This window comes from Sebastes fasciatus, chromosome 12 (genome assembly GCF_043250625.1).
Source record: "Sebastes fasciatus isolate fSebFas1 chromosome 12, fSebFas1.pri, whole genome shotgun sequence".
NCBI classification, from domain to species: Eukaryota; Metazoa; Chordata; class Actinopteri; order Perciformes; family Sebastidae; genus Sebastes; species Sebastes fasciatus.
In genome coordinates this window covers 18,083,916-18,098,927 of record NC_133806.1, presented here as the reverse complement: position 1 = coordinate 18,098,927, position 15,012 = coordinate 18,083,916, and the positions used below count along the sequence as shown (strand labels likewise).

General features: G+C 40.2%; 1 protein-coding gene across 1 annotated transcript; it reads right to left on the bottom strand.

Annotated features, from left to right (window-relative positions):
- Positions 1–647: 647 nt before the first annotated feature.
- Positions 648–11,009, bottom strand: LOC141778250 (G-protein coupled receptor 20-like). The gene is made up of 7 exons (XM_074652438.1): positions 10,926–11,009; positions 3,733–4,011; positions 3,348–3,614; positions 3,017–3,261; positions 2,737–2,821; positions 1,210–1,335; positions 648–1,031 (listed from the first exon to the last, which is right to left on the bottom strand). Exons 2-7 carry the CDS (start codon positions 3,922–3,924, stop codon positions 843–845), a joined length of 1,104 nt encoding a protein of 367 aa, XP_074508539.1. The 5' UTR covers positions 3,925–4,011; positions 10,926–11,009; the 3' UTR covers positions 648–842.
- Positions 11,010–15,012: the final 4,003 nt, after the last annotated feature.

The window sequence follows — 15,012 nt, the reverse complement described above, 5'->3', positions numbered from 1 at the left end:
GATTACATACAGTATGAAAGAAACCTTTAGATAGTGCTGCAACAAGTAAGACTATCCCTCTTATGTTGATAAAAATGGCAACTTTATCAGTTTTTTAAAAATGAATTGATTTAGCGAAGTGTATTTGGGCACTTTAAAGGTAAAATATCTAATATTAGAATGTGGAAGATGGAAGATCTCTTTTAAATGAGACTTGGGCTTCGTCCGAAATTGCATACTATGCACTACATACTCAATATGTGTACTATCGTTCAACATACTTTTGTGTGAATAAACAGTAGTATGTATCTCGCTGCCGTAGTGTCCAGCGTTGCATATTGTAATATTTCACCGGAAATAGTATGCATTTCGCGTACTGTTGGTTTCATATGGTTTCGTACATACTAAAAAATCTCACATGCTGTTTTAGCGTACTAAATAGCATGTTAGTATAGAATTTCGGAAGCAACCTTGGTATATTGTCACTTATATGATTCAAGTAATAATACAAGTCAGCTTTGTATTCTGTTGTATTGTTTGAATTTGGCAGCGAACTCGTCTAGCAGTGAGTGAGATTGTCTCACAGTTGAAAAGTCAAAGATCCAAAGTTGTGGGAAGGTTTCTTGACAGGATGATAATGTTTATTGCAGACTAAATTTGTATAGTATATAAAAGGTTTTAGGTCCAAGCTGAATTGGTTGGTCTATTATTATCATATTTATTAACGACAGCGTCGGTTGTTGATCCTGAGCTGTTAGCACTGTGCCATTACATCACTGGTCGGCATGTTACGGAGTCCTTTCCCCAGGCGACTGTGACATCTCAGTGAATCTCGGTTCTCTTCACCCCATCTGAAAGAGGATTTACAGTGTGTGGTTCTTCTCCAGATCATCTCTCTCCAGTGAAGTGGGGATCTTGGTCATCATGATCATATTATTAGCGCTGGCAGTTGCTTTCCCTCCTGAGGCCTTATTGGAGCTGTGCTGCATGCTGATGATGTCGCCACTAGTCGGCTCAGGCTCTGTACGGCGGAAAATATTTCTCATGGTGGCCTGAGGGAGAAAAAGGGCCAGTAAATTATTCAGTGAATCGATGAGTAAATAAGAGATTAAGTGAGTGATGGATGAACAAATTATGGCTGGAGGGAAGGATGGATGGAGAGATGGACAGGTGGCGGAGAGGAAGGATGTTGGAGTAAAGTAAGGTGAGGAAGGAAAGTACTCCAGTCACCTTGAAATTATTTGTAACGAAGCAGTAGACGACAGGATCCATGCAGCTGTTCAAACTGCTGAGAGTGACGGTCAAGTGGTAGGCGATCACATGATGAGGCATATCAGGGTGGAAGTACACCACCACCTGCAACACAGCCATGAGATCACACACAATGTTGTTACATTTAACCATAAATGTATAAAAGCAGATGCTGATTATTGTATTACCATCTACTTATCTTGATTATACAGTACTTCCCAACCTTTTGGCTTGTGACCCCTTAAAACAAAGCAATATCTACTTGTCACAGATAATGGAGTATGGACATGAGTTATGAGCAGCTCAACCAAAGAATGCTTTTTCGGTGTCAGATTGTTTAATTTGAAGGATTTTTGTAGAAAACCATCATCATCTTTTGACACCAATTGTCTTCGAACCGCTTGTTGGTTTAACTCTCTGATACCTGAGGGATCGCCGGCGACCCTGCCCGACATTACTGTCTTTAAGAGGCTGTGGCAGGCTCAGTCTTAAAGCTAGAGTGAAGATAGTGGTATCATATGAAACTAGAATAATATGTCATTCTAGCTTGTCGGGAGGGAGGTTAAATAACGCTCCAATGTTGGGCTAAATTTTGGCGAGGGAAAATTGGCATGGAGATTTTCACAGGGGTTCCTTGACCTCTGACCTCAAGATGTGTGAATGAAAATGGGTTGTATCCACGAATACCCACAGACATGCCCATTTTATGATAATCACATGCAGTTTGGGGCAAAACCATGCCATGTTTTGCATGCAGTACAAATTTGTTATTTTTGCCTATTCTAAAATTATGTATTTTAATATTTCTACATACTGGGGTCCCTAAACAGTCCTGAATTGCATAAATTGTGTATCATTTTTAAAGCTGTGACTCTTGTGGATCCAATGAGCCCAACTGTATTCATGTGTGATGATGTTAGTCCCCATAGTAGCCATTTCATTGTAATGGAACATTTTTTTAAATTTGACCTCACTGTATAAAATGACCTGTGGTGACCTCTAGGATAATCACAGCCTCATGAAACTTTACAGACACAAACTACAGACCTAAAGCATTCAGAGGATGGACGGCTTTCATAGGTGGTTTGACAATAAGGTGGTTTCTGAGCAGTTTCCAGAACCAAAGTGCTCAGCATCTAATCGTCGAAAAATGCCATTCTTGCAGAAATCTCCAAATGTCAAAAGTTTTTGATACCAAATCACAGCATGTTTTTTCATCAAGGTCTTGGTGTCTTAATGTGGTATTTTCGAGGCATTTTTGAGAATATTTATCAATTCATGAGTGGTAAAAATTGTTAAATTTAGCACTTTTCTAAGCCCTTAAATTAATTAATTCATAGTTATTTATTTATAACTAGAACAACTTGACACACAGTGCTGAGCTGCATCTGAAATTAATCTTCAGGTCCCCAGCTTTCAGACGACGTAGCCTACATTACTTCTTTGTGACATATACTGTTGACCTGCTATCTCCCCCTAAAGATGTCACACCTGTTTCTCACTCACCTGTCTGATGTGGAAGGGTGTGAAGCAGACAGTGAAGATGATCAGCACTGTGGTCAGCAGCTGGACTGCCCTCCTTCTCCTATCCCTGAGGAAATGCAGTTACAAGTTACAACCACCACTGGGACATCCCATCATCAGCTGTATGCCTACAGTGCTTTCAATGCTAGTTTGAGTCATTTAACCTCAGTCCCTTTATTATTGTATGGTATGTTCAGAAATGTCATGATATTTTGTACTTCCTTACTTGTGTCTATGTATGGTAACATATCATTGGTTATACCTGCTCTGCTGCATGAGGCGGGGGTCGGCTAGTGCCCACATAATCCGCAACGTGAAGACCATAATGATGATGAGGGGTAGGAAGAACTCGGTGATGGTAAGAAAGAGGAGCTTTGAGAGGCAGCAGCCCGGGTGCTGGAAAGCAGTGGACAGGAAGGAGTAGGTGACCACGATGGCAAACAGCCAGACAGTGACACACACACATTTGGCCACACTGGAGTTCCTCCACCGACGGGACGCTTCAACCTGCAAGGACAAAAGAAAATATGCAGTTTTAAACTCCATCTGGTTTTGAAATCAGGATGAGCATGTAGTAAAGGGACAAAACCCACCTGCACGATGGCGAGGTAACGGTCGACACATATGCAGGTCAGAAACAAGATGCTGCAGTACATGTTGACAAAGTAGCTGAAGATGTGCAGGTAGGAGCAGGTGAGACAAGTTCCTCCGCTGTAGTACAGCATGATGCGAGTCGGCAGAGAGAGATTCACCAGGAGGTCCGTCACCGCCAAGTTGATGGTGTAGATCACCGAGGTGGTCTGGTGCTTGGTGCGGAAACAGAAAATATAAAGTGCGACTACATTGAGCACCATGCCCACCTGTGGGAGAGGAGAGGAGAGTTAGGGAGTTTGTACGGACTGGCAGCGTCAATATGAACTCATATAAGGATGTTAGAATATTTACTTAGACCAGAAAGGCTTCCGAAAAATTGCCTACCAGGAATATAAGAGAGTTTGTGACCATCAGTGCAATCCAAAGGCCATAAAAGTCCTTGAAGAGCCCCTCGTCTAAATGAGCCAGTCTTTGAAGATATGCTTCCATGCCACTTCTGTTACTGGCTATTACAGGCAGGATGGGAAATGAGGTGTTGATAAAAAGCCAGGACTCAGTGCTGTTGAAGTCCATCATAATGGTGGTGATGCTGATGATGATGATGATGATGATGGTGGTGTTGATGATGATGAGGATGATGATAATCCAGAGTTGGTGCAGAAACTGTCAGACAAAATCACACAATGTTGTGATACAGTAAACATTTACTTGTAATTTTAGTCTGGGTGCAAACTGTATGATTTTATGGAAAGTTGCTACAATGACCATCTGAACATTTCTATACCCATTTATAGCTGTTCACGGGCTGCAGGCTAACCCATTTAGTTAATTTTGGCGTATCGGACGACGGATGCTCCAATCTGAAGTCTGCTTAGTAGCAGAAGTCAGATTTCACAGACACAGGCTCAGATATGAAAAATAATTAATAATAAGGGATCATGCATTTAAAAAGCGTTCTACCTCACAAAAAATAAAATAGTATAAACAGCATTTTTATATATTTTTATTATTTATATTTATATATTTTTATAAAATCATTTTTTTAAATCATGTGTTTTGCGAGAAACATCTGTCTGGCCAAATTGAACCTTATGGCGGGACAACTTTGGCCGATGGGGGCCCAATTTGGGCAGCCCTGACCTAGAAGCTATTTCACTGTGACATCTGCCAAAAATGTAAACTGCCATTTTTTAATCATCTGTCTTTCTTACTTTATCTGGTTAATGAAGCTGATTCCTAAATAACTAATAATAAATATTCACACACACACACACACACAGGCACACATCCCTCTCCACTCTCCTGTCCTGACGTCTTCCGTCTCTGTCCACAGTGTTGTTGTTGCTGTTGGCATGGCCACACTGACAAAGCCACTTTAAACCAATATCAGACTTATTTAGATCATTTAATTATAATGTAAATTATATAAAGTGTATTTATTTATGGCTAAAGCCGGGTATATTTATTTTATGCTGTTTTTATTGCAGTAGCAATTAGAAAATGTAGATGTTAACTCTTACTGGCACAGATCTCACTCTTTTCGTACGAGACAGAAATAACACGTCTACCCCTTTAAGGCCAAGATGTGACCTTTTCATGGCAGTCAATAACAAGAAGAAATCCTGTGTGGTTTCACCTCATTTAAATAGATCAGATCAGGTCTGAACCACAAATAGTCATTTTGTGCCTATGTGAATCAATCCTGATCTGTATGGCCTGTTTATTTACCCCAAAGAAAGATGACGCATTCTTCTCATAATTGGGATAAACAGAGTGGATTTGAGTTAACTGTGTAACCAAATAGATAACAAGATAACAGTTCTTTCACAGATATTTGCAATTTCAAGTTTTTTAGTAATATAAGTCTATAAGTGTACATTTATTCATTGGGTGCAGCCATAGATTATATATAAAGATGGACGACATGATAGCTCCCCAAAAGTGAAGCCAAAACATCTGTATCGCCCCCTGGTGGCTGGCTGCAGTGTAGGTCATAAATCCTTTCCCCTCCATGTTAGTGGATGGGGCATGGGCCAAACTAAAAAGTCAAAGTACACCTCAAATACATTTTTCCCAAAGATGTTTTTTGTCATTTTAGATATAGTTCTTATCACGCTGATGTATGTTCAAGTGTTCATTAATTAGTTAATTAGTTATGTGATGCTTTAAAAAAGGGGTGAGACGTCATGATTGGCAGTTGTGAGTCTCTCTTGCTAACAAGCTGCAGCTGTACTCGGCTCGCAATTGGTTCGGGCGGGTGACCCACGATCACTACTGCGCAGACTCTGGCTCCAAATGACGTCAAAATCTAAAGATGGCAGCTCCTGTATCCGGGATATTTTGGCTTGAACACGTCGTCCATGTTTGTATATAGTCTATGGGTGCAGCACTGAGACCTTTACAATCCCAGTAACACATTTACTGGAGAAAAGGCACTAGATGAAACATCCACTGATGATCCTAAAATAACTTCAAAGTGGATAGAGGTGACATAAAAGCTACAATATGTACAATCACTACTTACAAGAGCAGAGAACAGTTCAAATGTACTTCAAAGGTGAACAAGAAACTGTAACGGACGTCACTGTGACAAAATGCTATTTTTTTCACATTTCACATGTTCACAGAGTAGTGATAATTTCTTACGGTGCACAAGCAAAATCCTGCTGTTATGAGTCTTTATAAAATTAGACACTTGAGTTAACTATGTGACCCTTTCCATATGGTGTTTTCAGCTGAGAGGAGGACAATATGCAAATATGAACTAGAATCTACCAGGCGTGAATATTATAGACAGCAGAGGGCAGTCAGTGACTATGCTACATATCATATATCTCAATGGGATATTATGTGAGATAGATAGATAGATAGATAGATTACTAGACGTTGTGAACTGCCGTTTTGAAGCCTCAAGTTCGGCATTTTGGCTGATGAACTGAAAACACACCGTGAAAGGGTTAAAGTTGTAACACAAAAACACGGACAACTTCCAGACCGGACAACGCCGTGGTAGTGACTTGTCAATCACAAGGTAGCCACCCCCTAAAGCATACCCTGCTTTATGGTCTATTTGACTCTAAATAGAACCATAATTTACTAAATGAACATCAAGCTGTATTGAAGAAGACTTGAAACTAGTGATTGAGTCCATAAACTCATGTTTACAATGTTTATTGAGGTAATAAATCAAGTGAGAAGTAGGGTCATTTTCTCATAGACTTCTATACAATCAGACTTCTTTTTGCAACCAGAGGAGTCGCCCCCTGCTGGCTATTAGAAAGAATGCAAGTGTAAGACACTTACGCATTGGCTTCACTTTTCAGACCCGGAGTTGCCCACTGAGATAGATAGAAAAGGGGGGAACAGCAGGTGATTTTTGGACGTCCTCATGCAAACTGAGAATTTGAGAACTATGACTCAGATGCAAAAGGTTTATTGAGTCGAGTCAAATTCATGAGAAATCCACAGGCATTTAGAACATTAAAAAAACTGCAGAGTCAAATGAGGTTAAACACCATGTTTTCAATGGAGCGTCCCAATGGGTGCCAACCCAACATTGGCTGGAGGCTGGAATGTTTCCCTATTCTTCCATGACAAATGTAGTTTAATTGCTCATGTGAGTCCCAGACTGGATAGGTTTGTGTTGTGTATGCTCATGGCTCACAACTAATCTCTCACAGCAAAATAATCATCAGGCTGATGAAAAATGTAGTCTATTCCAGCTAATGAGAATAACATGCTCAGCTGAGGGTGAGGCATGAATAATGTGATTCATCGGCATTAACAAGATCAGTTCAGCCACAGAACATTAAGACCAATGGAGGAAATAAATGAGTGTTTTCACAGTAACATCCCCTGATATTGTTCAACTTACTGGGAGCTAGTTCATCATCATTAACGGCGATAACGAGTGTTATGAGCATCGCTCTGGGGAAATTGTGTGTTAAACCACTTACTTCATCCGTTCAGAGACAAATGACAATGACAATACATTCCAGTGGTTTTCAATGATGTGTTGTCAAAGCTGGTTTTTGGAAAGATGAATGCTGAGCCCTAACATATCCTGACCCAGCTATCCAAAGCTAAAGCACCCAGAGTGGTTGGGTGTGGTCAGAAGAGGGCTCTGTTGCACCTGTAGCCACACCCAAAAGTGATGTCATGGTTTCCTGGAGTCCACCTGCAGCAAGGTGAGAAGTTAAACCACTGGAGGGGGTGTTAAGTTACTCTTAAGGGGAACATTTACCACCTTTTTATATTGATGTCCAATCAGTGTTGGTGGTAAATGTCATCAATTGAAGCAATAAATTCCTCAGTCCATGCTATAATGACCCAGAAAGCTGAGTTCATGTACCAGGATGCATTGTGAGCAAGCTTCTGATGCCCAGAAGGTCCCCGCCGGCTATATCCTCTTGCACGGCAGCCTTGGCCTCTCTCCGCAGTATTTCCTCTGCCGTATACTCTGACTCGATTAAATATGGCTGAATATCCGAGTCAGTGTAAAACACTGTAAAATGTATCCTCGTTCATAACATCCTCTGCACTCCAGGGGCGATTCTAGGATCAGACCTTTAGGGGGGCTCAGTCGCTAATGAGAATGTGACGTGTACAGTCAAGGGCGTAGGGGGGGGGGACATATTAAGCGGCGGTCCTCCCCCAGGAAATTTTGAGCGTCAAACCCTTTTAATCAATTTCCTGCATTCTGGTGAATTTGTATGCATCAATTTCTCCCTTTTCTGCATCAAGTTATGATGGAAATTTATGTCTTGAGGTGAGAGGTCAAGGGACCCCTTTGAAAATGGCCATGCCAGTTTTTCCTCGATACATTTTTGCGTAACTATTTAGCCTCCTTTCCGACAACCTAACATGGTTGGTACAAATGGATTCCTTAGGTTCTCTAGTTACATATGATACAATATCACTCACAGCTTCAAGACTAAGCCCGCTACAGCCTCTTAAAGACCGTAATGTTGGCCGGGATTGCTGGCGATCCCGTGGGTTTCAGAGGGTTCGATTAATTTTTGTTGGGGGTGTTGAGATGAAATTTTGGTGTGCTTGAGCACCCCTAAAAAGAATCTAAAATCACCAATGCTGCACTCATATTTTCGGATGCCATTTTTTCGCTGATGGAAATGTGGCTAGTTTGCAGTACAAACAAAGAAAGCAGGGAAGTTCTGTTTTTGAGTGGCATTTATAGAGCATGCGTGCCCCCCTGGATACTCAGAGGCGGAGACTAGAAATCCAAGCTGAAAAAGTTCTTCCTCGCATTCAACTACGTCACTGTCACTTCAAATGACGGCGCTGGATGCAGGCAGAACAACAGATTTTGCAATATAGCATGCACTGCTTCCATCGACTACATTTACCATCAACACTGAATGGACAGCCACATAACAGGTGGCAAATTTAAATTCTAGTGGCATAATCAGGTCAAATTTGTTATATGTCCAGAGACCTGCAAAACTGATGACATTCCCATCAGCCTCAGCTAAAGTTTGAGTTTATTGCTAATAAGCAAACGTAAGCATGCTAACAAGCTAAACTAAAATGTGTTAGCATTTAGCTCAAAGCACCACTGTGCCTAAACTACTAGCATTGCTGTTGAGTCTTGTTTATCTAAGGCTTCATTCCTGCAGTAGCACAAAGACGGATAAAAGCCACATTTGATTTACCATTTTTATGTAACGACTTTAAATTTCGTGCCCTACATTGTAAACTGTGAAGTTGTTAATTTGGCCTAATCAATAGCCAGCAAAATCAGTTTTGGGTAACATGATAAAACCAAAATGTAGATACCAAATAAAATGTGAATATACCATCTTGGGATGGGTTGGCTAAACTGTCGTCAGAGGCACTAATTGAAAATAGATGAAATACTGGAATACGAGATTGCGTATAGGCCTTTGATTTGAATCAGCGGGCATCTTCCGGGTCTGAAAAGTGAAGCCAAGGCGGAAGTGCCTTAAACTTTCTTTCTTTCTAGTAGCCAGCAGGGGGCGACTCCTCTGGTTGCAAAAGAAGTCTGATTGTATAGAAGTCTATGAGAAAATGAGCCTACTTCTCACTTGATTTATCACCTCAGTAAACATTGTAAACATGAGTTTATGGTCTCAATCGCTAGTTTCAAGTCTTCTTCAATACAGCATGATGTTCATTTAGTAAATTATGGTCCCATTTAGAGTCAAATAGACCATAAAGTAGGGTATGCTTTGGGGGGTGGCTACCTTGTGATTGACAGGTCACTACCACGGCGTTGTCCGGTCTGGAAGTTGTCTGTGTTTTTGTGTTACAACTTTAACCCTTTCACAGTGTGTTTTCAGTTCATCAAAGGGAATTGTAACATTTTGGTCTCCTAAAAATGTCTTATTCAGGGTTCAGTTGTACTTAGCTCCACCGTCTCTTGTCACCTCTGGTTGCAAAAAAACAACATGGGGACGGCCAAAATGCCGAACTCGAGGCTTCAAAACAGCAGTCCACTGTTTGTTCACGGTGACTACGTTTATGGTCTCAATCGCTAGTTTCAAGTCTTCTTTAATACAGCATGATGTTCATTTAGTAAATTATTGTCCCATTTAGAGTCAAATAGACCATAAAGCGGTGTTTTTAGTTCATGAAAGAGTTAGTTATAACCTTGTTCGTCACCTAAAAATGTCTTATTCAATGTTGGGTTGTACTAAACTCCATCCTCTCGTGTCACTTCTAGTTGCATATAACCAAGATGGAGACGGCCAAAGCGCTGATCTCGAGCCTTCAAAATGGCAGACCACAAACCAATGGGTGACGTCATGGCGACTACATCCACTTCTTATTTACAATCTCTGATCTGAGTATACACAGATAATACGATATCAATCTAATGCATCGCTGCTGCCATCCCATTGTTGCTCATCCTCTTCTGAAATCAAAGACTGTGGTGATGCAATGACTGTAAAGCGATACTGAGAGGAGAGCAGAGGGCCCAGAGGCAGATCACAAATAACGCTGTCCAAATAAATTCCAGCAGCGTGGGAGTCCCGTTTGTGTGTGTGTGCAAGATTGTGTGAAAGAGAGGAATATATAAAAAGAGAGACGGACAGGATGTGATAGTGGAATACAGATCTCACGCTGTCCTGCATCAAATTATAGCTTCACAGAAAGCCCCTCCAGGCAAACGGAACATTTTTGTTACTGCTGTAACTCCAATTTTAGTGATAGTTGTACTTGTTCTTGCAATAAAAGTTCACGGGGGGTCTTTTCGTGTACTCGGATTGTGTAACATGTTACAAACATGCTCTGCAATTCAGGATGATCGTAACTTCTTTAAACACTTCCAATAACTCTATCAATTTCTGGAAAAACTCATTAATGGATGATTTTGATGCTTATTCAGTCTATTTAATGTAACAATTATGCATTTAATATTTTGTACACCGACTTGTGAAAGGGACTAATCATACCCCTGTTTTAATTGCATTTGCATGTTTTGATTAGTCTATTTTCCTGGATGGAATATAGCCGTTAGACCTGATTTCGTTTTACTCTCTTTTAAAAATAATATACTGTTTGTAGACCCAGTTTATCCACCGCTGAAGACAACTTACCTCTAGAGAAGGAGAGACTAACCAGTCAAACCAGTAGACTGACTCCGGGACAAGTCAAATCTGTGTCTGGTGAAGCCGATGTGTTTCACCTCTCAGTGACCTTTGCCCCCTTGTATCATCTCCGAACGTCCACTTACATCAGTTGTGTTTCTGTCCGCCGGGGCAGGTTCAGCATTTCAGTGAGAATTTCACTTCTCTTGTCAGTGTTGTGTATCTCCTTTCAGATTCTCAAATCATACCAGTTGGCTGTAGTAATCATCAACACACTCCTTCAGATCTGTGCATCCCTGTCATTCATCCTCTGTCACTTTTGTCAGCCTGTCTGCTGTTACTCAGTGTATTGATTTCTCATCTCAACATCCTCAGATCGGTCTTCAACTGTTGTACGTCTCACTCCCGTCAGTGTGTCTTTCTTCTTCTCCTCTCCTTCTTTTTCTCTCCCTGTTAGCATCATTTTCAGTCTCTCTCTCTCTGCCTTGAATGACTCTGTCTTTCTACTTCCCTCCCTCTCACTCTGAATCTTCCCTCAGTTTGGTCTTCAGACAGGAAGTCTTAGTATGTGTTTACATTCTGCCGGGACACGCAGAGTACATGTACAGTTATGCACACACACCAATGTTATAGCACACATGCACAAATCTACACACACATCAGATATCCTCGAGCACAAAACATCCCGTTAAATATTAAGATATACTGTGCAGGTCCATAAAGTCATTTTCCAAACCCTCAAATATAGTTATGTATAAAGCTTAGACTGAAAGGACAACTGTAAAACATAAATGATGGAGGTTCTGCATGTTCCCTCACGGAAAATGAAGAATGGAACTGGATTTATAGCATATAACCTTTGTGACATACAGTACATCTAAATGTGCAGTACATTACTTTTCAAGAGACATGAGGGGGAAATGATCTCAAACATTGTGAAGCACGTGGACAGAAATAGGCTTTTTGTCAAGACAAACAAAAAAAGTGAAGAAAACCTTGTTAACCTTATTCTAATGTTAAACTGTGCAATGATATATTCAGAAAATTGAATAACACCCATTTTGAAAAACCCATCACCACCAAACCCCAAAACCTTGTATCCTCAAAAAGTCGACACTTGATTGTTTTTGTAATACAAAAAAATAATATAAAGATAGTATTTAGCTTTAAGAAGACTTAAATGGGATGAAGACATTACAATTGTAAAATATCAACTGCATGTGTTGTTGATGCATCCATAAATCTCTTCCTTTTTGATATAAAATAACATACTAGTAAATTTCATCTATCAAGGAGAAGGGATTTGGTCAACCCCGATCTGTATCTCATGATAAATGTGAATATGAATGAAGAGTGATGTATGAGATTGAACTGGAAGACAAAGACAGAAAGCCCTCTGATTTGTGCTAGATTAAAAAAAAAAAAAAAACATTACTCACAAAAACAAGTGTGCATCTGCTACTGCATATTAAAGCAAGTAAGGAAAAAAAAGTTGGATATTCTCTGAGATTACAGTGGTAAATTTCCCCAAAAAATCTCAGAAATTCTCCGGGATTAAAGTCACACATTTTTGAGAAAAAAACTCTTAGCAATAAGGAAATACTCATGATTTTAGCCCAGAATCAGCATACTATCATAAACATCCGGACTTTGAAGAGACATTGCAGTGAGATGGGCTTATTCGGAAGAAATTAACATACTGATCTGAGTTTCTTCTCGTAAATGTACCACTTTATTCTCAGAGAATATCCAATCTTTTTTTTCCTAAATTTACTACTTAAATCTCAGAAATTCTGAGTTTTTCTCAGAGTATTACCCCTCCCCTGGCTCCGTAATTATTATTTTTTTAGCTACGATAGCCCTAACATAATAATATTAGATAATATTAATACCTAATATATATTGTAATATCTGTACACGGTGTACACGTGTTTACACACATTATCATCAAAAAAGGTTAAAAAAGATTTTGGTTTGTGATCAGGTGTGATTGTGAGGCAACCCCAGTGCCCCGTCATGATTCACAGATACAAAAAATTTAACTCAAAACACAAAATCAGAACAGAACAGACCTTTTTCATCTCACTCTGCTGAGCTCGAACTACAGAACCAATCAGGCTTAACAAGTGATTTGATGCTCTTTTCATCCTGACACTTGTTTTTTTACTAAAAGTGAGAAAAAACCAGACAGTAAATACTGTGTTATGGTTTAGCTCATTTGCATTGTGGATGTTATCGAGGAGGCAGACGATTTGACAGGAGAAGAAACAAAGAAAACTTCTATCTTTTCTACATTTTTCACACAAGTATGAGGAATAAATGAATGTATAATGAATGTGTAAACAAGCAAAACATCAGGGTAGAAATCAGGCTTTGTATCAAGTGTCTCTTTTAAACTGCTATTTAGGACATACTGTATAATTGCTCACTGTATCACCTTAATATATTAATCTAAATACAAAAACGGCTGACTAAAAATTACAGTATATTCAAATGTAAGGCCCGGTCTGTCTCTTTTATAACATGTCCCTGGACCTACGATCCATCCATCTTGCAGAATGAGACAGGTTTGTGTCTCCTGGTTTCCTGTCTAGAGGATCATCATCACTCACAGCTTGTCAGCGTTCCTCGGAAAGATCCGGAATAACGGATGTCAGGAGAAGAGCCATGGATCAACCTGTTACTGGGGACAAGCACAAAGAGAAGGAGCAGGATGGGGACAGAAAGGAAAGAAGAGAGAGAGAGAGAGAGAGAGAGAGAAGGGGGAGGTGTGAAAGACAAAAAATAATAGACAAAGCAAAGCTAGGAAGACAAAGACAGAGTGAGTCCAGTATGTCTGTCTGTATATAGGTGTTTAAATGACAGATGGGTCATTATATGGCATATGTTTGTGTGTGCAGGTACAGAGAGAGGTGTGACTCAGTCCAACCAGAAGAACTGTAAAGCTTTGTTTATGTCAGGAACCGTCTGAATATTGATGATAGAGGAGAGATGACGAGGTTTCTCCCCCCCCGTCTTCTCTCTCATGGTTTATTTGTCAGGAGTGAGAGGGGGGAGCAAAAGCTTACATTTTGGCACTGGTGGCGGTTATGAGGACAGATGTGAGGAATCGATTGCTAGTGCAAATAATTGCACGTATCCCTCTTGTCGAGGTGTAAGCAGAAAATCACGTTGCTTGCCCATCACATCTCTTGTAAACCCACCACTTCAGAGCATCTACAGTATGTTCAACAGAGAGAGAATTTAAAGACCCCTGAAGACTTATTTTTACAATGTGATGCTGAAAATGCTATGTCTAGGGGTATTTGCCACTAAAACCACCTCATTATTGCCCAGTATGTCTGCATCTCCTAAACCTTGATGATAAACGGTCGCGTACTTGTTGTCAGCGAGTCCGTACATGAGCAAAACAGTGGATCAAGTCCTTTTTTGGAATTAATTAATCTCAATTCGTGGAATTAAAACAAGTTAGATTGATGGAGGGTTAATAAGGTTGTACATTCTTGCTGAGCTGATTCTCTACATCGTATCGTGTATAGCCATATCCTGTCAGACCTACACTCTAATCCCCGCTGACGATTGTTTAACCGAATGTCACCGTCACAGAGCACGTACACACGCCTATACAGAAACTTTGTAATATGCCTCAGACTCGCTGTTTAATTCACTGTCAAGCTGACAAAATACAGGTTCACAGTCCTGTCCTCACATTTCTGGGTGACAAATCAAATAAATCTACGCACACACACACACACACACACACACACACACACACACACACACACGCTCACACACGCACACACACACACACAGAGTTTTGTGCCCCTGGCTGAGATGCCCAGTAACAAAGTGGTAAAATGATGTTTATCACTGTCTTAAGTTTGGTATTAAGCCTGGTAGGTACAGTAGGTAGCCTAATGAATATCACTGATTAATGATTGTTTTAAGTCATTTAACTTGTGGTGTGTTAAATGTCTGTGACTGAAACTAGTATAAGAGAATGTGAGAATTAAAAGTGGCTCTGTATGGACACAGCACAGAGTTAAACACATCAAAACTGACTCTAAACAGTATTCATTTGACCTCAGAACAAGAC

Coding starts and splice junctions, on each gene's coding strand:
- LOC141778250 (XM_074652438.1), bottom strand. CDS start 3,924: ATGATGGACTTCAACAGCACTGAGTCCTGGCTTTTTATCAACACCTCA. Junction 3,615..3,732: donor CAAACTCTCTTATATTCCTG/GTAGGCAATTTT, acceptor CCTCTCCCACAG/GTGGGCATGGTGCTCAATGT. Junction 3,262..3,347: donor GTTACCTCGCCATCGTGCAG/GTGGGTTTTGTC, acceptor TTGTCCTTGCAG/GTTGAAGCGTCCCGTCGGTG.